The sequence below is a fragment of the Carassius auratus genome, chromosome 11 (genome assembly GCF_003368295.1).
Source record: "Carassius auratus strain Wakin chromosome 11, ASM336829v1, whole genome shotgun sequence".
NCBI lineage: Eukaryota > Metazoa > Chordata > Actinopteri > Cypriniformes > Cyprinidae > Carassius > Carassius auratus.
Window position 1 is genome coordinate 4103862 of NC_039253.1, and position 26543 is coordinate 4130404.

General features: G+C 35.7%; 1 protein-coding gene across 1 annotated transcript in view; it reads left to right on the top strand.

Moving 5' to 3' along the window:
- LOC113110818 (protein diaphanous homolog 3-like) overlaps positions 1–26543 on the top strand; it is a 211720-nt gene that overhangs the window by 14480 nt on the left and 170697 nt on the right. Inside the window, exons 8-12 of the mRNA XM_026275020.1 lie at positions 2150–2268; positions 2350–2414; positions 3977–4081; positions 14116–14427; positions 18201–18315. Coding sequence (XP_026130805.1) covers positions 2150–2268; positions 2350–2414; positions 3977–4081; positions 14116–14427; positions 18201–18315 — 716 coding nt within the window. The remainder of the gene's footprint in view (positions 1–2149; positions 2269–2349; positions 2415–3976; positions 4082–14115; positions 14428–18200; positions 18316–26543) is intronic.

The window sequence follows — 26543 nt, forward strand, 5'->3', positions numbered from 1 at the left end:
AATGAATAAAAATACACCATGCTAATATAAAATAACTAAAAGTTTAGGTATACAAAACTGAAGATCAGTAAACATTGTGAAACCAAATCAGAATCGTACGTTATTAGCAAAACAAATAATAAAGCTGGGAGACATGCATGGCATACTTATATATATATCAAAAGTCAAAAGGCTTTTCAAAATCCAAAATATTTTTTAAACAGGGCTTTTTGCATGTCATTTTGAAACTCCTCTGCCATCGTCTTGTCTGTCTCACCTCACTCTTCTTGTCAGCTTCTCTTCATGCGACTGTTGGCACGCTGTGTTAAGCAGCCACATTCTGTTTGAATTGTAGTGTTTGTTCTCTAACTGAGCTACATGATTATTACTATAATAAAAATCTAAATGACGGTGAGGGGTGGTGCCGTGGTGGGCAAGTGACATAACTGGTGTTGCGGGTTCACACCGGTAAAACAGTCAACACCATCTATTGCAGCAAGCCTATTACATAGATATCTGGAGGGAAGACTTGGCAAAATTTGTATCTCCTATGCTGCAGTTAATTCTGAAAATATAAGAATCCCAAAGCATTCTTTACTTGTTTCAAAACTAATCAAATAAATTGTGCACTGACCAAAAAATAATAACTTTGTTGTGTCTCCTCAAGTCCTGCTGGTAAATTTTTATTTTTTCATTAAATGGTCCCAGTAAGCTCTTCTCACCATATAAACATTTCTTTCTAAACTCTGTCCATGAACACCGTTTATTCTACATGGGCAGTCCACATGCCCTGCTGGTCTCTTCCCCCCAAACCATCCAATGGCAGTGTCCGACAAAGAGAATAATCCTGCTTTCATCTTTCTCTCATTACACATGCCCACATTACTCTTCCCTTCCCTATATACCCCCCTCCCTTCTCTCTCTCCCTCTCCCTCTCTTTTCATCTGTGGCATCTGCTCAAAGAGAGTTTTCATGTCTTTGAGCTCACAGCTGGGGGAGTGTTAAACCTGGTCTTGATCAAAAGGCAAGCTCCTAATATGTAGAATACAGGATATATTACTCAGTTTTTAAAAACCACTGCAGATAGACGGTATATACCTACATCATTAATATACACATTCACTTGCCAATTGGCGTGCTATTCAGGTCAAGGAGTGACCGTTTAGCTCTTTCTGAAGTCATTATGGAAATTATTGTACCATGACTGCATACACTTATGCTTTATTATTTGTTTTCTTTTTCTTTTTATGGTCAGTTATTCCATAAGGGAAAGTAGGTTTATGTGTCTTTAATGCTGACTAACTCTAAAATTGCAAATATAGTTACTTGAATTTTATATCCTAATTTATAAGCTTGTTGGAGATTCCACTATGTGGTTGATTTGGCCACTTTATTTGTGCTGTAGTCAAGTTTATAAATTAGTTAACGTGATTAATGGCAATAAAATACAGATTTTAATTTTAATGATTATAATTTAATTGTAGAAACTATTGTGCTGTATTTCGGGCATCAACTTCACAGTACCATGTAGAAATGATGACTGTAAAAGGTCAGAATGATAACTTCAGATCAAAGAGCATCCCCTCAGCCTGACTGATCTTAATTCTTTCCACTTTATCCTCCAAACCTTTGCTAATTTCACTCATTTAAAAAAAAAAAAGACTCAAATTCTGTATTGTGCCACAAAGACAAGATTTATTAAACATGTCAACACCGTTTATAATTCACTGTTTAGTTCAGTTTTTTTAATTCAAATATATAACTATATATGTAACAGGGATAGAAAAGCCAGACTCCTAATTGCCTGGCTGCAGTTATAAATGATACTTTAAAATGCGGCTGAGTTCACTCTACAGTATCTCGTACGTCATCCCTTCTCACTTTTGTTATGTCTCTCTCCATATGCCTCTCCATTTTTATGTCTCTCTTTCCCTTTTATGTAAGTGTCGAGCAGCATCGCAGATTTAAAGGACTCAGTCATTTTCATTGCACCAGTTATTAGCTTGTATAAGCCAGTATCACTACTGCCAGAAGATTTAGAGTTAATTTAACAATTTTTCTAATTTTGTGCCTGAGTCAGTGGTACAGTATTCTCAAAAAGATAATACAGTGCATTGGTTTTTCTTTCCTCTTTGCTCTCTCTTATTCTTTCTTGTTCTCTGTCTTCCAGGCCTCAGTATTTCAAGATCATAGAGGAGTGTGTCTCTCAAATCGTCCTCCATCGTAGCGGCACAGATCCTGACTTTGCCTACCGCAAGCGTCTGGATGTGGACTTCAATCACCTGTTAGGTGTGTCTGCTTTTCTATTTGAGCTAGTTAGTTTGTTTACTTCAAACTGAAATGGTTAATTTCCCCATGCTTTCTCTGCAGAGGTGTGTGTGGATAAAGCCAGGGCTGAGGAGTTTGAACAGAGGGCCTCAGAGTTGGCTCAAAAGGCAAGTGCCCTTTCTTTCCCTCCTCTTTATCTTCCACCCCACCCTTGTTTTTGGTTTCTTTCTTCTTACTCTGGCTCCTCTAATGAAGTATGCCGCCTTTGAAGACCATTCATGACCGCACCATTTAGCTTTCTTTAATTAAAGCAAGATTACTTGAAATCGTTCAAACAGCCATTTGTAATTAACAGTATTCTGAGATTAAAAAGGTATTGATTGTTGGGAGCGTTCGTTTTTACTGGTGGGCCGAAATGTACGTTCGTTACCATTGCTTTTTAACTACATCCTTTGCAGATAACTAGATAACTTTTAAAACTAGCAGAAATGCTTTTTATGGCTTTACATCTAAGAAATGAACTTAATGAATTAAATCATCTTAGCTGAGCTTGTTGGTTTAGGATGGTCGACTAGTCATACTAAAGTGTACTGTTTATTTATTTTTTGCAGCATTGGCACTAACATTTATGTCAGACATTTTTTAGGAAGTAAACCTTTTTTGTGAAGGCTAGTTTTGTGTGATAAAAGGTTGTGTGGTATGTTTCAGTACACTGTTTGGTGTCCGTAATATCTGTTTTAGAAAATGTGTCCTGCTTATTTAATGCAGATTTGCTTAAATGGGTCATATGACTTTGCAAAAATGAACATTATTTTGTGTATTTGGTTTAATACAGTGTTTATGTGGTTTAAGGTTAAAAAACACATTATTTTTCACATAATGTACATTATTGTTGCTCCTCTATACCCCTTTTTATGTGTTGCAGCTTATCGCACTGCATAAAACCATGTCTGCATTTGTGATCAGAGAAATGACAAACAAACGCTGCTCTGCACTGCTTAAAACTCGCGTTTGAATCATCAGTGGCATATTCTTTAAATATGTAAACATACTTCCAGGCTGTGAGTCAGAAGCGCCAGACTGTCCTCCCTAAAATGCGTTGCATATATCTGAATATTTGGGTTGAACTGTTCCGGAACAGTGTTGTAAATACAACTTTTATCCACTGATTTCTAGTTGTGTCCTCTTTTGGAAGGCCAAACAAAGTAGTTTTGCTTTCACAATGTAACACACAACGACTCCATGACATAACGGCGGTGACAACAGCAAGAATAATAGTTACGCTATCTTTCTTTACTTGAACATTTGGGCGTCATTATGCAAATCTTCCCACATCATGCCTTAGACTTGGGGGCGTGTTAGAATGAGCCATGGTTAGCTCCTAATTTTTTATTAAGAATATCTCTTTGGATTTGAGCCTTTAGTCTTAGCAACTTAGCAACAGATTTATTTATGCACCAAGAGCTTGTTACAGTCCAAAAAGAAATAAATGTTTTAATTGCATCATATTGACCCCTTTAAGTAACTGTTTTTATAGTCCTTGATTGTGTTTTCTATTTGTGTCATACTAGTGTAATTATCTTTAATTTCAATAATTAGTGTTCTGCCTCAGTACAAATGCTAACAGAAAAAAGACATTTAAACAGCATTGAAACATTAGTAGATTAATGGTTATGTTTTTGTGTGTGTGTTTTTGTCATCTCTGTTGATTATAATTTTTGTTTTCAAGTTTGATGAGGAGTTTCTGGGCAGACAGGAGGCTCAAGCCCAGCTATTGAAAAGAGAAGAGAAGATCAATGAGCTGGAAGCTGAACTTCAGGCTTATAGAAACCAGGTACCTATGCTTTTCTTTCTCTTTTTTTGGCCACTTCTGCTGGGATTCCCTTCTCTTTCTTTTCTCACTGTTGTTTTAGTTCTTTCTCTCCTTCTGGTTTCTGTTTGTTCAATTATTTTTCTTTCAGAATTCAGCATTTGCATATATCATAACCGATATATCGTTTTGCCAATATTATCAGCCGATATGAGCCTGTCACTGATATATCACTAACGGCGAATATGGCACAGATATGCTGCCGATATGAACAGTTTTTATTTATTTTTTTACAGAACATATAATGCAGTTAAATTTTTGCTACTGGTGACCTAGATAAAACGCTTTAAAGCTTAAGTCTATGGGAAACCATTGAAACTTTAAACGGCCATAGCTCTGTAAAGGCGCGCCAAATCCACACCAATTCGGGGGATCCCTTCAGCTCTTCTCGAATTCATATCGAGTCTATGTCTAGAGGCCCTCTTTGAATGAAACCATCGCCGTGTTGATAGCCCCCGCGTTCGGGAGTTACGGGTGTTTAAATTAGTGGTCCAGCGTCGACTGATTTAACGATCCCGGGGGCTACCGACACATGGAGGGTGGCGTTCCAGAGGGCTCCTTGACCTGAAGAGATCCCCTGAATTTGGTGGAGATCTGCTGGCACGTTCGCGAGATAGTGACACCAATCAACACTTTCACTTCAGTAAGTACAGTATTGTTCAAAATAATAGCAGTACAATGTGACTAACCAGAATAATCAAGGTTTTTCGTATATTTTTTTATTACTACGTGGCAAACAAGTTACCAGTAGGTTCAGTAGATTCTCAGAAAACAAATGAGACCCAGCATTCATGATATGCACGCTCTTAAGGCTGTGCAATTGGGCAATTAGTTGAATTAGTTGAAAGGAGTGTGTTCAAAAAAATAGCAGTGTGGCATTCAATCACTGAGGTCATCAATTTTGTGAAGAAACAGGTGTGAATCAGGTGGCCCCTATTTAAGGATGAAGCCAACACTTGTTGAACATGCATTTGAAAGCTGAGGAAAATGGGTCGTTCAAGACATTGTTCAGAAGAACAGCGTACTTTGATTAAAAAGTTGATTAGAGAGGGGAAAACCTATAAAGAGGTGCAAAAAATGATAGGCTGTTCAGCTAAAATGATCTCCAATGCCTTAAAATGGAGAGCAAAACCAGAGAGACGTGGAAGAAAACGGAAGACAACCATCAAAATGGATAGAATAATAACCAGAATGGCAAAGGCTCAGCCAATGATCACCTCCAGGATGATCAAAGACAGTCTGGAGTTACCTGTAAGTACTGTGACAGTTAGAAGACGTCTGTGTGAAGCTAATCTATTTTCAAGAATCCCCCGCAAAGTCCCTCTGTTAAAAAAAAAGGCATGTGCAGAAGGGGAACAATTTGCCAAAGAACACATCAACTGGCCTAAAGAGAAATGGAGGAACATTTTGTGGACTGATGAGAGTAAAATTGTTCTTTTTGGGTCCAAGGGCCACAGGCAGTTTGTGAGACGACCCCCAAACTCTGAATTCAAGCCACAGTACACAGTGAAGACAGTGAAGCATGGAGGTGCAAGCATCATGATATGGGCATGTTTCTCCTACTATGGTGTTGGGCCTATTTATCGCATACCAGGGATCATGGATCAGTTTGCATATGTTAAAATACTTGAAGAGGTCATGTTGCCCTATGCTGAAGAGGACATGCCCTTGAAATGGTTGTTTCAACAAGACAATGACCCAAAACACACTAGTAAACGGGCAAAGTCTTGGTTCCAAACCAACAAAATTAATGTTATGGAGTGGCCAGCCCAATCTCCAGACCTTAATCCAATTGAGAACTTGTGGGGTGATATCAAAAATGCTGTTTCTGAAGCAAAACCAAGAAATGTGAATGAATTGTGGAATGTTGTTAAAGAATCATGGAGTGGAATAACAGCTGAGAGGTGCCACAAGTTGGTTGACTCCATGCCACACAGATGTCAAGCAGTTTTAAAAAACTGTGGTCATACAACTAAATATTAGTTTAGTGATTCACAGGATTGCTAAATCCCAGAAAAAAAAAATGTTTGTACAAAATAGTTTTGAGTTTGTACAGTCAAAGGTAGACACTGCTATTTTTTTGAACACACCCCTTTCAACTAATTGCCCAATTGCACAGCCTTAAGAGCGTGCATATCATGAATGCTGGGTCTTGTTTGTTTTCTGACAATCTACTGAACCTACTGGTAACTTGTTTGCCACGTAGCAATAAAAAATATACTAAAAACCTTGATTATTCTGGTTAGTCACATTGTACTGCTATTATTTTGAACAATACTGTATGTCTTTGTTTTACCTTCAAAAAATGGAAGTTAAATTTGACAACATGCCCCGTAGGTGGAGTACATTGTAACATATCTGTTTCTCATTAAAATTAAAGTAAATAGTGTAAATTACATCAATAATGTCATTATAGCACATTGTAACGCAGTGTTACAAATAATAAATAATAGATTGGAGATTAAAATAATAGCAGATTTGTCTCATTTTAAATTAATAATAAAAACTGAGATGAAAAAGACAAAATAATTGGAAAGTGTGCAAACTTTTGACGGGCACTGTACTATAATATACACAAAGAATATCGGAAGATGTATGGATTTTGCAAAATATACTTGATAATTTTAAACCGCACATCATAAAACAACATTTATGAAATGTGTAAATTCGGTGGCAGTCTTTATAGCGAATGCAGTGCATAGAACCATTTTCACAGCAGAGCCACACAAAGACTTTCAACCATTCTCTCCAAAAACTGTAAACCTTCTGTTCGGCTGGTGGATCAACATTCACCACATGATCGCTATCACTAGCACCATTATTTTTAACTTTAGGTGGTTCACTAAAGAAATCTGTCTGTGCTTCATTTTATTTCTCCGCAGTAGTTAGCGCCCTGTTACCTGACAGCGGAAAGCAGAGATGGGTGATTGACAGCCAATTTTAACCAATCTAAAATTTGCATTATGTAAAGATTAAGTTTAATAGGTTATGTAGCCTAATGTTTATGGAGCCAAAAGAGTCTCAATAAAGATAAATGCACACACTAAATTCACATATGCACACACAGGATTCATAAATGCACACACATGATTCAAAAATACACACACAGGATGCACAAATGCGCACAAAATCCACCAATGCACACACAAAATTTAAAAGGCACAGAAGATTCACAAATGCTTTCAAAATTCCGAAATGCACACACAATTCAGAAATGCTAACAACATTTACAAATGCACTCAAGATTCACAAATGCACAGGACAAGATTCAGAAATGTATTTCTGATGCACACACACATATATCTTGAAACTGCTTGCGGTCTGTGAACTTCACAGCATTTGTGTGTGAATTTTGAGACTCCCCTGACTTGACTCGACACACAAATGCTTTTTTTTTAAACAGGGAATGATCTGCAACCAATCAGATATCTCCCTTCTTTTAGCCAATCACAAGAACGCACTCCACGTGGGGGATTGTTTACTTATAAGCCAATCACATGAACGCATTCACAGAGCGCGATATGCCTGTGGTGCGGCATATTATAGCCTACTTATTTATGAAATTGTATGAAAATACAGATGTTTAGATTACAATTCAGGTTTATTTTTTATTATTTTTTACAAAATATAAATTTAAAAATGTCTCAATACATATAGCCCAGTGACTGCAGAAATAAAGTTAACCATGGATTCATAAATCTGCAATAGGCAATTATTTCATTTTATTGAAATATTTTAATGAAAGTAAAAAAAAAAAAAAAATACACCTTTTTTACACCTTTTTGAATATTTAAATATATCTAAATATTCTTTTGGATGAAATATAGAAGTCACTTTAATTATAATATTTGGTCCCTACATGAAGAAAGAGTCAGTGGTCCGCTGCTATGAGAGGAAAGTGACTCTCCAGCTGCGCAAAGTGAGTCGCCGGCTGCGTGAGAAAAGTGAGTTGATCGCTGAGGAAAGTGAGTTGTTCGCTGCGTGAGGAAAGTGAATCGTTCGCTGAGGAAAGTGAGTCGTTCGCTGATTGGCTTATAAGTAAACAATCCCCCACATGGGGTGCATTCTTGTGATTGGCTAAAACAAGGGAGATATCTGATTGGTTGCAGATCATTCCCCGTTTAAAAAAAGTGTGTGTCGAGCCAAGTCAGGGGAGTCTGAAAATTCACACACAAATGCTGTGAAGTTCACAGACCGCAAGCAGTTTGTAAATCAAGATATATGTGTGTGTGCATCAGAAATACATTTCTGAATCTTGTCCTGTGCATTTGTGAATCTTGAGTGCATTTGTAAATGTTGTTTGCATTTCTGAATTGTGTGTGTATTTCTGAATTTTGTGTGCATTTCTGAATTTTGTATGCATTTGTGAATCTTCTGTGCTTTTTAAATTTTGTGTGTGCATTTGTGAATTTTGTGCGCATTTGTGTATCCTGTGTGTGTATTTATGAATTATGTGTGTGGATTTATCTTTATTGAGACTCTTTTGGCTCCATAAAAGTTTCATACAACGGCAGACAGGTCACCGTATCAACACTCAGAAAGCACATGTTTTTAGAGAAATGAAAACAGGTTGCACGACAACAAATATATGCAACCGAAATGCGACCAATTTCGAGCCTTGTTACCATGACCGTTACCCTATTTCCTCACATTATTCCATCTTTAAAGAGTTGCTCAGCCCTACAACACAGCTGACATCAAACTTGTTTACAGCTTTTACGTTTTTTGTCTAATAGAGACTGGCACAGTCTGCCCTAATGTTGTCTCTGGTTCACCCTGAACAGCTGCTATAAGAGAGGCATACTGCTCTAAACCCCTGATCTTAGCTACTCCATATTTAATCAATAAACCAGAGTCAAAGTCTTAAAAAAAAAAAAAAAAACTTATGATTTTTTTTTTTTTTTTTTAAATCAGTGACACATCAGGTTTTTTTAGCACTCTGCATTGGTTTATATTTTCAATCATATATTGGTTGTATTTGTATGTTTTTGGACTTATGTCTGCATTAAATTAACCTGCTGTATTACCATGAAAGCTGTGACACTCCTGCACATTTATTGTTGTTCTTGGCCAGCTTTGTGCCTGTACCCCTCTTCTCCACTTGGTCCTCAGATTCAAGACTCTTTTTCTTTTTTTTACGGATCTGAACCCCTCACAATGAAATGACAAATAGGGCATCAACTGAACAGTTTGTTTGATCAATTGCTTTTTGGCTCACTGGGCTATCATCAATAGATCAGATCAATTGTTAAATAATGGTGGCCAGTGAGCGAAGTGAAAGTTTGGTGTGCAGGCAGTTAAGCTGATCCATCTCTTTGGGGTGCGATCGTTTGCAGCAACGCAAAACATAATCACCCAGTCAATTCTCCACATGTGCAGAAGCGTCAGTCATGCTGACTCTTAGCCTGTGAATTATCTAGAGGCTGGGATGTGCACAGTTTGAATTAGAACACACCTACTAGTTCAGTGATCCCCCACCCCAACTCTTGTAGCTGTTTGCCATTCAGGATGAATGGTATGAATTAGGGTTGCAAAGGGGTGGTACATTTCCGGATGTTTTCCAGAAACTTTCTATGAAAACCTTTTGGAAATATTCCAAGTTTGAAATTTACCAGTAATTTATAGGAATTTATGGGAATGTTTGGAAATGCATGGCAATTAATTAGACAAATTTGGGGAAATTTAAAAAACTGTATCATATTCCAACATACACATTTAGTTTGATAGGCTCAAATGCATGCAAACTAATACACATTTTTTTTATTACTTTTTTTTTGGGGGGGGGGGGATATGCTTTTTTCAGGATTTATTGATGAACAAACACTTATCAAAAAATAAATATTTTCTAACAATATAATTCTTTACTATTTCTTTTTATTAATTGAACACGTCCTTGTTGAGTAAAGTATTAATTTATTAAAAAAAGAGAAAAGATACCGACCCAAAACTTTTGAATAGTAATGTATTGTTAAAGGATTTCTATTTCAAATAAATGCTGTTCTTTTTTTTATTTCTTAACTCTTTATTCATCAAAGAATCCTGAAATGAAAAAAAAGGAATCACAGGTAATAATAATAATAATAATAATAATAATAATAATAATAATAATAATAATATTATATATATATATATATATATATATATATATATATATATATATATATATTTTAAGCAGCAACTGTTTCCAAAATTGACAATAAATAAGCATATTACAATGATCTCTGAAGGATCATGGGAAACTGAATACTGGAGTAATGGTGTTCAAAATTCAGCTTTGCATCACAGAAATACATTACATTTTAAAGTATATTTAAACCGAGAACCATTATTTTATGTAATACCATTGTTGTAATAGATACATATTTTTAGTATATATAAGTATATATGAAAATGCACTTTTTCCAATTAAAAACAGCTTATAGATTTAATACATTACAGTAGTGAAAGACACCCTTCCCTAATTGATCACGTCTCAGGCAGATTTCATGTTTTCTTGCACGGCAGGATCTTGGACATTGTTTGTTGTTTTTATTTGCCAAAACTGATTTACAGAAGTCAAAACCCGGATGGAAATGGCATTAGCGCGAGCACCACTTGCTGTGAGGTGGGGGTGACCAGCCCGGAGCAGTTATGTTAACGATTTCTGTTTAATTTAATGTAGGCTATAATGCGTGAGGGGGCTGTGATTGGATGATGACAGGTGTCTGTGGTCATTCTCAAGTGATCGGCATTGCTGCTGTGTATCAGTCAGTGGTTAGCAGTCAAGAAACGGGACAAGGGAGGTCATGTATGGGACACATAAATTAAGCCCAATATACAGGACGTGCCGGCTAATATGGGATGGTTGGCAACCCTAATTGTATGTCTCTGTTGTACTCAAATGTAACCGTACACCTCATAGGATCTTTTTATTTTATTTGCTTCCTCAATTTTCATTTGATGTTGCCATAAGAATGCTATGAGCTTATTGCAAGGATGATTCCTCTGGAGTTACGTAGGGTTTAAAGACTTAGACCTGGGAACTTTCTATTTACTGAACCTTAACCACTCCATCACTCCATCACCCAGAAAGTACACTGCTACTGTAGCCAGCAGGATTTAGACCTGCTTTTAGAAGCTTGAGTACATTTTTGGTCCATATATTAACTCACTGGCTAAAATATTAGCATAAATCCACTTCCAAGTCCCTTTTTTTTTCTTTCATTGCTGTATTGACTGTTTTCTGTTCGTTTTCTTCTTTATTGCTTTTCTTTAATTTTCTCTTTTGACTTTCTTTTTTATCCCCATGCTGTTCAAAAGTTTGGGGTCAGTAAGAAAGCAGGACTTAAAATAACAAAAATAAATCCTCAGATGAACAACAACACATGACATATTGCTCCATACCATTATTTATTTAACAAAAGTAAAGCCAAGATGGAAAAGCCATGTGTGACAAACTTAGGACACCCTAAGTTATTCAGTTGCCTGCAGTTCCACTTTTAGTGGCAATAACTTGAAGTAATCATTTTCTATATGGCTTTATCAGTCTCTCACATCCTTCTGGAGGAACTTTGGCCCACTCTTCTTTACAAAGTTGCTCCAGTTTTTTTAGGCTTGTGGGTATTTGTTTAAGCACAACTCTCTCCACAGCATTTCAGTCAGGATAGCTCTGGACTTTGACAGGGCTACTTCTCAGCCGTTATGTTGTAGATTTGCTTGTGTGCTTGGTATCATTGTCCTGTTGCATGGACCAGTTTTGGCCAAGCTTTAGCTGTCGGATCAAATGGCATCACATTTGACTCTAGCCGTACAAAGACCCAAATAAAAAATAAATTCACCTTTTTAAATGTTGTAGGTGGCCTCTGATACAGAAATATACGTTTTTACATTTTTTACATTTTAGCGGTGCAACGGTGGGCGCTCTGGGTAGCAGAATTTCAGTGATTTTAATCACTGTCTGAACAAATATAGAGAACATCTTAAGGTTCAGTAACCCCATTACAACAGTCTATATATTTATACACACTAAAAATCATACAATGATGATCAAAAAAATAAATGTTTTGATTATATTTCATAATTAACTGAAATATTCTTCATTACTTGACTGTTAACCTTTCTTCTCTTGTGACAACACCAGTGATGTATCTTACACGTATGTTGAACACGGTATTTCTTGGCTGATAGCATTCTGAAATGAATAAAAAAAAAAAAAAAAAAAAAGATTATTGTCCAGGCAAATTGATCCCAAACATACTTACACATTTGAAAAGAATTCACCCATTCATAGAAGTCACACAATACTGTCTGATAGATTTCATAGCACTTATACCCCCACTTTCCTTATCAATTAATAATCATAAAATCTTTATTAAATCTCAAAATGTTAACAAAAAGATGTTTCAAAACTTGAAATGATCGAGTGAATGATCAAAATCAATAAGTTTGCACAGGCAAATTTAGCCACCCCTTTAACCCAAAGTTGCAAAATTACAACAAAATTACAACACAAAATTACAAAAATTCTAAAATGATCAATGCATTCAACAATACCTTAATATTTACATGATCTACACTTATTTATAATCACAAAAATACATATTATAGGCATGTTTCTTACTTGAAGGTAGATTTATCAAGTCCAGTAAAACAAGATGATGTGCTTCAAGGGAAGTTCGCAGGTTGTGTGATTTTTTTTTTTTTAAATTGTTTTATTGACAGGTAAATAGGCCTATTTTTTAAATCTGGCGTCTAATAGAATTGCAAGCCTGAAGAATAGGACCCATTAGTGGTGTAAATGTGGTCTTAAAAAAAGAAGAAGAAGAAAAAAAAGCAGCTTTATTTTAGTCAAGCTAAAAGTGATGCAGTATTAGAACAGTGAGCCTTACAGGGATAGAATACTTTGGTATACAGATGAGTTCATGGTCGAATCAACGACTGTGGGGTGCACAGGTCCTGTGGCTACAAAACAAGCACAAAATAATCAGCCCTCCACCAGCATGTGTGACTTTTAACATGAGGTGTTTGTGCTGATATGCTCTTTAGGTTTTCACCAATTGTGGCGCTGTGCATTATGACCAAACCTCTCGACTTTGGTCTCGTCTGTTCAAAGGACATTGTTCTAGAAGTCTTATGGTTTGTTCAGATGCAACTTTGTAAACTTAAAATATACAACCATATTTTTTTAGATAGAAGAGGCTTTCTTCTGGCAAGCCTTCTAAACATGCCGTACTTGTCCCATATTTTTCTAACTGTACTTTCATGAACTTTATAATTTAAGATGTTAACTGAGGCATCTATAGAGTCTGCAGTGAAGTTCTTGGGTTTTCTGCCATTTCTCTAAGCATTAAATGGTCTGATCTAGGGGTTAATCTGCTGGGATGTCCACTCCTGGGAGGACTGGGGTCTGTTTGAATGTCTTCCACTTGTGAATTAAAATGGGTTTCCCATTTTGGCATTATTTTTGGTAAATGATAACACAGCAATAAGTCTTGTGTTGTTCATGTGAGGGTTTAGTTTCCAAAATGTAAGACCTGCCAAGGAACAGAATTTATTATTATTATTATTATTATTATTATTTATATATATATATATATAACTATTCCCTGAAACAGCATACCATGGAATTCAAAAGGGTGAACTATTTCACATGAATATATATATATATATATATATATATATATATATATATATATATATATATATATATATATATATATTGTGTGTGTATGTATGTGTGTGTGAGTGCGTGTGTGTGTGTGTGTGTGTATGTAATTTTGTCATCACAGGAATTTTTAATTGTGATAATATTATTAGGCAATATTACTGTTTCTATTGTATTTTTTGATTAAATAAATACAGCCGTGGTGAGCCTAAGGGATTTATTTAAAAAAACAGGGAAAAAAAAAACATCTCACTGGCAAGCTTTTGAACAGTAGAATATATTTTAAAGAAAAAGCAACTGATTAATGCATAGCATGTATTTGCTGTTTGTCACTTTTTGTCTCTTATTTTCATAGTTCGGAGCTGTTCCAGTGGTTTTACCTTCAGTTCAAGCTGTCTCGGGCTTGTCTTCAACTGCCTCTTCCTCATGTCCACCTGCTGCACCTCCTCCTCCACCTGTTCCAGGAGTTCCATGTCCGCCACCGCCTCCACCTCCACCACCTCCTCCTGGCTGTGCTTCCATGCCTGGGATGCCTCCACCCCCTCCTCCTCCGTTGGGACTAGGCGGATTGACATCCTTCTCTATCCAACACATGTTGCCTTTTGGCCTAAAACCCAAGAAGGAATTCAAACCAGAGGCTTCCATGAAGCGCCTCAACTGGTCCAAGGTAACATTTTAGTCTTTAACTTCACTCAATCCACGGTGGGACAGAATCCTACTTTGGAACTTAAATGTGTTGGCGACAACAGCGTGAAACGACAGATGTTCGTGAAGTAACTGAAGGAAAGTTATTTTCTTTCCTGCCAAACGTCATTAAAGCAAATGTTGCTCCGTTGTGAAGGATTACACTTTACTGTGTGACTGCCTGCTCTCATTTCTAGGCAGATGTTGCGGTATGATGTCTTCTTAGTTGTGTTAGTTTATAACATTCCAGTTAATATTTAATCTCTGTCCTTTTTGCCACCATCATACAGATGTTTTTAAAGAATCTGCCATATGCTCCATTTCATCCAAAACCTGTTTGTAATTAGCCATTAGGAGGACACAAAGAAGCTCTTTCAAACAGCTGCTTGAGAAACTGACACCATACAATATTCATGGTTCCTGACCCAAGACTTTTATCACTCATTAACTAGAGTTTTGCAGCTCACAAAGCTAAAGATGAGGCAGCTGGTGCATCATGGGGAACATGCCACCCTGTGCCCGTCAGAAGAGCTGGACGTAGCAGAGAATGTTCGCATAATAACACACACTGTTGGAAACATGGGTTAATCGCTCCCACTGAGACGCTACTCTTAAGGCTCATGTTCAGTCCATTCCTGATTGTTTGATTTCTTTGAACATGTCCTCATGGAGCAGATTTGAAGAGCCGTTATTGGCTCAGGTATTTGGCAGGAGTGTGAAGTCTGTTCATTAATGCAGCCGGCCGCATTGATTACCCTTTCAGTCTTTATCTCAACAAGAAGACTCCATTAAACTGATCATCTCACAATGCTCTACTCTCCGCCAATGTAACATGGCTTCCTTTCAAACTACCATATTAGATCTTAGAATACCACTAAGACGCTGTTTGTAGTCTTAACTCTTAACTCTGCATAAACAGAAAACCATGTCTGCAGTTGTGATCGGAGAAACGACAAGCAGTAAGCGCCAACTCTGCACTGCTTAAAACTCGCGTTTGAATCATGAGTGGCAAATTTAAATATGTAAACGTATTTACAGGTTGTGAGTCAGAAATGCCAGTCTGTCCTTGCAAAGTTTGAACTCCCCCACTTTATATAAACGGACACCGGCATTGTAGGCTACTCTCACCGGAAGCAGTCCTCAAAATCCAGGCATGAAAATGAAACTTACATTTTAATATGGACAGTCACGGAATTTGTCAAATTAACATTAATTAATCAAATCGAATCTCCATGTGGACCAGTATCTGTAAATGTTAAGCCGCAAAAGTTGGTTGAAATATGAATCCTGCATGTTCTGCGCATCTCCTTGTGAATGAATGAATGGCAGAGATGTGCGGGTTTGTTTACTCAATGAGGACATTGAGTTAACTTGCAGGTTTGTTTACTCAATGAGGTCTCAATGAGGACATATATATATATATATATAAACAACATCACCACCAGAGTCACTTCACAAGCATTTTACCATTTCATTTGAGTAAAACCAGTCAACAGTGTCAAGGTATTCATGGTAACCCGTCAAAATAAAAGTACATTTTTACATAAAGCCATTGTGCTAAAAACATAGAATGTATGTGATACTGCTACTGTTGAAAAAATGAATAAAACTTTTTAAAGAAATAAATCACACAATATTTCTTCCATGTTTTAATTTTAATAGCAAATCCCCTTTATTTACCAAAAAATAAAATGTTTAAATTTCATTAATTAAAAGAAAAATTAAATTTGGGTGAAACTTGTTTACTGTTTTTCATAATTATATTACTTGTAGAAAAACTTTAAACACAATTGTAAATAAGTATAAAGAATGGCATTGGTTTTATTTTTAGTGATAAAGAGTTGTTTTTTTTATTAGCATATTTTTGCTTTGGTACTGAAATTGGTACTGAGAACTGTGGATTTTCACTGGTATCGGTACCGAATACTGAAATTTTGGTACCGTGATAACACTAGCAATAGCACATCAATTTAGCAAAATGCTCCTCTTTATAGTTATTTTTCTAGCTGACTGAGGAGCCTATGTACAGCGAATGTTTTTTCTGAGGTAAATGTATTGTTACGTGGCAATATTTACAAGCTTTACACATTTTCTGCAGTTTGACACAGAATGAGCAATTGCATGAGACATTCATTAAGTAGTACTGTAAGGTTTCATTAAGTAGTACTGTACTGTACTGCTAAGATATAATGGTATAATGTATTGTAAATATATAATAAGTTCACTTGACACTTGAACTGAGGTGCTAAAGCGATCGCCCATTCATTTCGTTATGAATTTTTCCATAATTTTAAAGCTGAAACTTTTATTACAAAGTAACCAAGCACAAGGCTTATTGTGGTTACTGGAATGCAATTTTTCCCTCATTAATATACACACAACTTCCCCATATTGACAGAAAAACACAGAATTGTTGACATTTTTGCACATCATTTAAAAAGAAAAACTGAAATAGTTTTTCTTCTACTAGACAGTGTTTAGTAGAAGCACCCTTTTGATCTTATACAGTCATGAGTCTTGTTGGGAATGATGCAACAGGTTTTTCACACCTGGATTTGGGGATCCTCTGCCATTCCTCCTTGCAGATCCTCTCCAGTTTTGTCAGGTTGGATGGTAAACATTGGTGGACAGCCATTTTCAGGTCTCTCCAGAGATGCTCAATTGGGTTTAAGTCAGGGCTCTGGCTGGGCCATTCAAGAACAGTCACGGAGTTGATGTGAAGCCACTCCTTTGTTATTTTAGCTGTGTGCTTAGGGTCATTGTCTCGTTGGAAGGTGAACCTTCGGCCCAGTCCGAGGTCTACAGCAAAGGATCTGAATACTTAGGACCATGTGATATTTCAGTTTTTCTTTTTTAATAAATCTGCAAAAATGTCAACAATTCTGTGTTTTGCTGTCAATATGGGGTGCTGTGTGTACATTGAGGAAAAAAAAATAATTTAAATGATTTTAGCAAATGGCTGCAATATAAGAAAGAGTGAAAAATTTAAGGGGGTCTGAATACTTTCCGTACCCACTGTAAACGAGAATTGTTAACAGTTTTGTTAATGTCCATACAGCTGACAGCTTTTCCTGTTGTAGTTTGTTCAACTTGTGCACAAGATAGACACCGCTTTTCTCCTACTTTGCATGTCTCCTTCATTTCGATCTTTCTGAGCTGAGCTGTGTTTAGCAGGTGTGCCGTCAAAGCCGCTATTCGGCGGAGATGAGGACTGCTCGAAACACTGTTTTTTCACCACCACTAAAACTTTGATGCACATCGTCTCAGTTTAATATGTGAACATAATGCAAAACAATCAGGAAAAAGGACATCGCATGCAAATTTTTAAGTCATAGCGTAAATATATATAGTTGCCAGAGGCCTTTCAAAAGACTTCACTTGCATATTAAATAATTTGATCTCAAATGCGACAGTTTTAGTCGCAGTCTGGAGCCCTGGGTATCTTAAATGTGCGTGTGGCCAGTGTGTGGCAATGTGTGACTGGAGATATCGTCCCTGTGTTTTCATGTTCTGAGACGACTGAGAATGAGCCTCTCAAGGGCTGCATTCAGCTGTCACACACACTGACATCATGTAGGAGAACAAAATAAAGACCAGCAATAGAACACAGTATGAATATTTGAATAGGTTTCCTCTTTACTTTTTCATAAACCACCTCACTGTTTAGATGCCTCATGTTGCCTAGCAACACCAGCATCCTGACCTCCCATGATGTGTCATGATGATGTTTTTTCTTTGATTGCTGTTTCTGTGCAGATCTCCCCCCAGGAGATGTCCGAGAGCTGTTTTTGGGTCGTCGCCAAAGAAGAGCGTTACGAGAATGAGGATCTGCTGACCAGGCTCGCCATTACCTTCGGTACACAGAGAGCTGGTCAGTCAATGTTAACACTTCTGTGTGGTCACTGCATAAGTACTGTACTGTGTTAGCATAATCAAATATTTAAACAAAAATCTTGGGCTTCCTAGCCTTTGTGAAGTTATAGGAAGAACTAACTTTGAGTTTTTCCTTGCTGTGTGTAGCACCTGTTGCTCTGCATATCTTTTTATATAATTATATTGTTAGAAACATTCCTCATGTTTTCACTTCAGTCTGACCTTCAGAAATCACATTTCAGTTTATATTGTTTTGTTAATGTTTCATAATGTAATACAGCCCTATAAAGAGCTTAAGAGGCTTAGCTAATCATAACTTAGATATCATTAGATATAATATATGACCGTTTCATTTTGGTAGTCTATGAACTTTTTAGTTTTTGAATGTTTTATTTGAATAGTTATTTTATTTTGAGTTATTCAGATGTATTTTAGTACATGCTTTCTATGGGTGTAATTAAGGATGTCAAATTTCGATCATTTCCATGATCCATCGATGTTTAAATTAACGATCAATTAATCAATTAATCATTAACCTTAATGTTGCAAAATGCATTTATTACATCCTGTCATGCGGTCACCAGCATGACAGGATGTGCAAAAGCCACACGCACACAAAACACTTTCTCACTTGAATTAATGGGGTTTTAGTCTGAATAAAATGCTAGTGGCAGGATTATAAAATGAATAGATGTGATTATGATCATTTGATAAAATGAAGAGAGTGTGCCATACATTTGAGGTTCCTATCCAGCACGGAGACCGCTGAATGCAGCTCTTTAAATGGTTTTGTGGTGCTTGTTGTTGTATTTTAAAACAGTTGCAGTGTTTTCAACTGACATTATGGCATTTAAAAGGAAATTATCCCAAACGTAACTGTGGTGCATGTGGCTGTGCTGCGAGGTAAGTGAACCTCTTCCATCGGCGCTGCTGCAGCAAAACACACTGTTGCTCACATTAAATCTTTTTATGTGATTATTATGACCAGTACTTAATTTGAACCTGCTTGATTCTGTTCTCGAAAATGTCAGATTTTGAATTTATGCATCCCTGCTTATTTGTTTTTAAAATCTGGCATACAGTGCATTAGATTGTGACAGTGGGTGTGTGCGTGCATACTAGGATGAGCGAGCACTTGGCTTGCGAGCACTTGGCTAGATTTATTTGGAGGTTATTGCTCATGTCTCATTTGGCACTAATCCAAATGTTTCCATATTCGCAATGTTTATATTTGAATGCTTAACTATTATTTAGAATGTAAACTAGGCTTGTACTTTACATGTTTTTGCATATAGATGGAAAAGCTCATCCACCTCATATGCGCAAAAACGTTCCTTGGCAGAGTGAACCGCTATACAATGTTCTATTTAAACTGACTAGTGTAAACTTTTAAATGTTTAGTTGGCTATTTTATTTTGATAATTAACAGACTGCGATGTAAGTTTGAATTGCTGGAATACGTGTGCGCGGCAGGCTCTGGCGCGATCAAAACAGCTGAGACATAAATAAATAAATAAAAACTTTTTCCGCAAAAGTGTTTACTTTCATTTGTGAACTCTCACAATAAAAAACAGAAGATGTGTGCTCTTGTAAAATAAAGCAAACAAATTAATTTTTCAATTCATCAATTTTTTCCTTGAACTCCTGGAGCGCTCCCACACTTCTGTTTTAAATCTGTTATTTTAATTAAGTCCGATATATTTCGCATAATAAAAAAAAAAATGTTTTGTGAACAATGGCGTCAACGTTTAGTGACATCATTGAACGTTCTGGGAAAACGTATGGTCAGTGTCGGTCACAGCACCTATTAATTGCTGTTTTGAATCCAACAATTATTTATTTACAAATTATAAGCTCTGATTATGACAAGTGTGGTATAAAAGCTTTGTTTATTAGAGGAATAATAGGTTAACTGTAAAATGTTAGATCGCGACCATGCCTCTGGATGCCGTTCGAGCCTATAGTCTTTCATTTATGTGGCTTTATTCTTGTTTGCCGGTTGGTCACGAATTTCCACAAATTCAATAACATTTAGTCACTGTTTTTTTCCCCCTAAATCTTCACAGACTAACCGTCTAATTTTTCTGGTTTATTTTATCTTTCACTTTTAATCACTGTTTTCGCATCTCTTACTGTGAGAATGTAAACATGGGAAGGGAAATGAAAGATTTAATGAATTAAGTTTTAATTCGTTCTATTTATTAATTTGTTCCCTTATTTCAGTTAAATCATGGGTTATTTAGGGAACAAAATTAATGAAATATGGACACTTGCCACTAGAGCTGCACGATTAATCGTTAAAAGATCGCGATCTCGATTCAGACACCCTCTCGATCTCATTTCTAAAAGACAACGATTCCCCGAGTCTGTTAAACCTTTGACAAAGTCTTACCGGATCATTCAAATCCGTGCGCGCACTGCCGCTGACACAGAGAGAGCTCTTACCATGTTTGGTTAAGAAACATCTTCACAAACAGTCTTTTCAACTACACAGTATTATATCTGTCTTACAGTCATTTATATTATCACAGAAATATAGGGATAAAGTTTTTAGTTTAAATATAAACATTGATGTCTATATGGCAGCGATCAAAATATAACAAATCCCCTTTTGAAAGTACTGCGCTTTAAATAACGTTTGTGTCGATTGCATTGTTTCACCAATAGGTGGCGACAAGTGTCTTAATTTATTTGTCAATGAATTAATTTTTCATTCAAGAGAATGGTTCAAAAACGCTGATTCATCCAGAAATGAAACAAGTGTAGTAGGTTTATGAGTGAGTCGTTGAATCAGTGATCTAAACAACTTTTTCATCATTCTAATATTAAAAAAACTGGGGTTTTAAATATATTATATATAGGCTACACTACCAGTCAAAAGTTTTTGAACCATAAGATGTGCAATGTTTTTTTAAAGTCTCTTCTGCTCACCAAACTATATTTATCTGATCCAAAGTACAGCAAAAACAGTAAAGTTTTGAAATATTTTTACCATTTAAAATAACTGCTTTCACTTGAATGTATTTTAAAATGTAATTTATTTCTGTGGTGTGCAGCTGTATTTTCAGCATCATTACTCCAGTCTTCAGTGTCACATGATCTTCAGAAATCATTCTAATATGCTGTTTTGCCGTTCAAAAAAAACATTATTATTATTATTATTATTATTATTATTATTATTATTATTATTATTATTATTATGTTGAAAACAGATGAGTAGATTTTTTTCAGGTTTCTTTGATAGAAAGTTCAGAAGAACAATAATTGTGTGTAATAGAAATATTTTGTTATAAATGTCTTTGTCACACTTGATCAATTTAAAGAATCCTTGCAAAATAAAATAATTAATTTATATACTTGTGATAATGATAATGTTAATAGTAATAATAATAATAATAAAGAATCGTAGGAGAATCGTGATCTCTATATGAGATCAAAAAATCGTGATTCTCAATTTATCCAGAATCGTGCAGCCCTACTTGCCACAAATTAATTAGTCATAAGAACGAATTAACAAGTTGTAGGATAGTCTTTCTGTCCCGTGTCCCGCAGCCCTACAAAGCGCACAATATGAAACAATTATCTGGGGAAATTACTTAGTTACTACATTTCTATTGCTTTGCATGTTGAAGAACTTTTGTGTTGTTTCTATTTTAATGTACTTTTAAAGTTTAAATCACATTAAAAGCTTAATTTGTACATTGTGAATGAATAATGATGTGTTTATATACTGTCACCGTCACAGCCGCTCGCATGTGTTGAGTGCACATGAGCTGCACGCAGCACAACATTAAATTGGTTAACCGAACAACGACAAGTTTTTATCGATTGCATCTCTTATCGACAATTAATCAATCATTGATTAATCATTGACATCCCTAGGTGTAACGGTACACATATTCGTATCAAACATTTTCGGTGCAGGTCTTTTGTTCAGTATGCATGTGTACTGAACAGATCATTCCATTTTTTCAGGAAATTCAGACAATACATGACGTTTTGGAGCTCTCCTTTTTTGGTGTGACAGATACAAAGCCTGAATACAAGCCTCAGTTCTAACGGCAGTGTGGAGCATGAGTGAACGTCATCATTCCTCCCTCTTTAATAATAGTTTAATAGTACTAGTTACTAGTTTACAAAATAAACATGAATGAACGTCTCGTGCAATCGCTCAAATTAGTGTTTCAGTTGTGAAAAGATCATAAAAATAGTTTACAAACTTTAGAATTTAATTTTGCTCAGACAAGTCATCATTGTCTACAGCTCTTATTTGCTAAAGAAATTAAGTCTAGAGAAAAGCATTCAGAGAAATATTAGATTATATAGTCATAGTCATTATATTTTACTTTACCTATTAGTGATGTTTTAATTCAGTGTTTAAATAAAACTTTTATGAAGCAAGTTATGAAAGCCACGGTGTAAATGATTATTTCAACAACAAATATAAATTGTATAGTTTGAAGTTAATTTAAAAACTGCATTTTAAAATGTACATTTTGCATACAATTTTTAATTTGATTGTTTATTATTATAGTTAAAAATAAATAGTAATTGAATTTAAGTCTGGACTGTTGTTAATTATAACCTTACAGTAAAAGGGCTCCCTGTAGTTTAGAGCAGTAGCTTATTTATTTTATTTTTTATTGTAGTTACTTTTAAAGAAAAAGCTATTTGTTAAGTAATCCTATGTTTAATGTGTGTTTGAAAATTTCACACAATAGATGATGTTTATCTGAAAGTTTAACAATGCAAACAGGTTTTTTGTAAATGGTAGATTTAGTCTCAGGGTTGTGTTAGGGTATATAAAATACATTGTTTGGTCAGTATAAAAGTAATAGAAGTCTATTAAAGGTCCCCACAATTCAAAGAAACAAACGTGTGTGTGTGTGCATGTTCATGTGATTTATAAGGACACAAATTTGTATAGTGACATGGGTATGACATAGGTATTACAACATTAAGGTGATTTATATGGACACTCTCTGTTCAGTTCAGTTCAATTTATTTATATAGCACATTCAAAAACAACCATGGTTGACCGAAGTGCTAAACAATGTCCAGAAAATAAAAATAAAAAATTAGGTGCCACCACTGAAAAAGCTCGGTCACCTTTATTTTTTAACCTGGTTCTTGGAGCATTGAGGAGCACCTGATTAGATGACCTCAGTGCTTTAACGGCAGCGTGGACATGTAAAAGCTCTGATAAATACGCAGGCGCCAACCCATTTAAAATCTTAAAAACAAACAATTAAATCTTGAAATCAATCCTGAAGCATACAGGAAGCCAGTGTAGTGAAGCTAGGACAGGGGTAATGTGCTCATACTTTTTGGTCCCAGTTAAAAGCCGAGCTGCTGCATTTTTGACTAACTGTAAGCGTTGAGATGACTTATCCAGACCAACATATAAAGAGTTACAGTAGTCTAGTCTAGATGTTATAAAAGCATGAATTACACTTTCAAACTCCTTACGTGGCAGGTAGGGCTTGGCTTTAGCCAAAAGTCTCAATTAAAAGAAACTGGATTTTACAACAGAACTAATCTGTTTTTTAAATTTAAAAGCACTGTCAAAAATCACACCGAGATTCTTGGTAAATGGACGAACATATAAACCTAAATTACCAAGTGCATCTACACAACCACTTAAATCCCAAGGATGACCAAACACAACAATATCAGTCTTATTTTCATTAAGACAAGGAAAGTTCTGATCCAACCATATTTTTAAATCTCTCAGGCAATTAAGTAATGACAGAAATGGAGCTTTGTCATTAGTTTTGACAGGCAAATAAATCTGTACATCATCTGCATAACAGTGGAAGGTGATATTGTGCTATCTAAAAATTTACCCCAAGGGCAGCATATACAAAGAAAACAACATAGGACCCAATACTGACCCTTGGGGGATGCCACAAAAAAGAGGGGCAGCAGATGACGAAAAATATGCCCTTAATGCCGACACACTGTTCAAGTATAGATAAAAGAATAGAATGGTTGTCCTTATCGAAGGCCGCATTCAAATCCAAAAGGACTAAAACAGCAGTGACCAGAGTCCACAGTTAAAAGAAGATCATTAGAAACTCTTAAAAGAACAGCTCATGTACTGTGACAGGGGCTTAAAACCAAACTGAAAATTTTCATAAATACTAAATTAATCGATAAATGACTGAGGTTTATTTAAAAAACAACTCTCTCCAAGACTTTCAATAAAAAAAGGAAGTTTAGATATAGGTCTAAAATTAGACAAAATGGAAGGATCCAAGTTATTCTTTTTTAGTAGTGGTTGTACAATGGCATGTTTAAAAACAGATGGTAAACACCCTGAGCTGAGAGATTTGTTGACCAAAGATACAGTGCTTGGCCCAACAGTGTCAAAGACATCTTTAGCCAAGCAGGCAGGAATACTGTCAAGGGGGCAGTTTGTAGGACGTATTCTGTGTCTGTGTCCCCATAATTCAAAAGGCTTATAAATCATACAGAAAGTTTTTTTTTTTTTTTTTTTAATCTGTGAAGGGTAGGTTTAGGTGTAAAGTTAGTGTATAGAAAATACCATTTGTAAATTAATTGCTAATTAAATTAGCTAACTAAATTAATTCTATGTAGTTCCAACCCCCAACCCCCCCCACCACCATCAATCTGTTTTGGGCTATCGAGGTAGTGTGAACAGTATTAAGACTTCCAATGATCACCCTTCAATTTAGAAAAAACACGTTTTAACCAAGAATCAGCTTTCAAAATTTTCTGCCTTCATCAGTCAGACTTGTAACCGTCCTTGACTGAACTACGTGTGCTTTAAAAATTAACTCGCAAACTGGTGTCAGAAACTATTTTATTTGTGATATTCCTTCTAACACTTCGACAGGAACATTGCCTGCTGCTGTTAGTACTGGGTTTCTGTACTGCTACCCACACACAGACACTAAATAAACCAAAGAGAATTAGATGCACCAGAAATTAGTTTTGCACCTAGAACAAGGTTTTGGATTTAGTCATTTAACCCTCTCGAGTCGATTAACGCATTATGAGTCATTTTCTCCTGATAACCCCGAAAAGAACTTAAATTACACTTCCAGTTTTGATCGTGCAGATAAGAGCAATACATCAATCGAATCTGTAAAGGGTCTATTTTTTTGTATACAGACATAATAACAACAGAACTTTGTGCATTAATAAAATAAAGATAACTAGGTGTGCTGTCTGCGCTGAACTTCATTTACAAACACGTCATTAAAATGAACTGTAACTCAGTGAATACTCAACGAAGAGACATGAGAGATATATCTATAGAAAGCTTGACATGTCTTTTAAACTAAACAAGTACTGCCGAAAACAAATATTCTGTGATAAAGTAATCCATATGAAAACAACACAATGTCCGTTTTTCACGTCTCCCTTCATTATCTTCTAATGTGACCCTGCGCTGAACGCGCTATTTAGATTCTAATGTTTCACTGAAGCGCGAGGCTTGAATACGCCCACACAACAGAAGACAACACAGCAAGGCTGTTTTTCAAGTTTTTTTTTATTTTACTGTTTGCTTCACGATGTGAGGAATAAGACATAATTCACCCTAAAATATATGATGTGGTTGAGGATTTGAGATTTGGATTTCCTCAGTATGAATCACTTTATTCAGCAGAGATCATAACCATGAGTAAGTCTCTTTTTATTTATTTATATACTTGTACTAGTTTTCACATAACGTGTAAACAGTTTACTAGTTAGACTTTTTCCAAAGACTTTTTCCAAACTATAATTCCGGACTAAATGTATTATTAAGTGAAATATTATGAAGTTTCAATAACAATATACAATACTATACAAATCAAAAGCTTGATGTAAATAATATAAATATAACAAATAACTGCAACTGTAACAAATGTAACAAACAATGCTGTTCTTTCAATTTATCCCCCCAAAAACTGGAAACAATATTCTCAGCTCTTTTCAACATTAATAATAATGATAATAATAATGATGATAATAATAACAATAAATGTTTTTTGTAGAAAATAAGATTGTTAAAAGGATTTCTGAAGGATTGTGTGACTGGAGTAATGATGCAAACAATTCAGTTTGAAAGTCAGCTTTGATTGTTCCTAATAAACTGTTTAAAAACACACTAACAGTCATAAGATAATTAAGATCTCTCTCTCTCTCTCTCTCTCTCTCTCTCTCTCTTCCCCCTACTGATGATTTATTCACATTTAGATTGTTTTGAATAGCTCC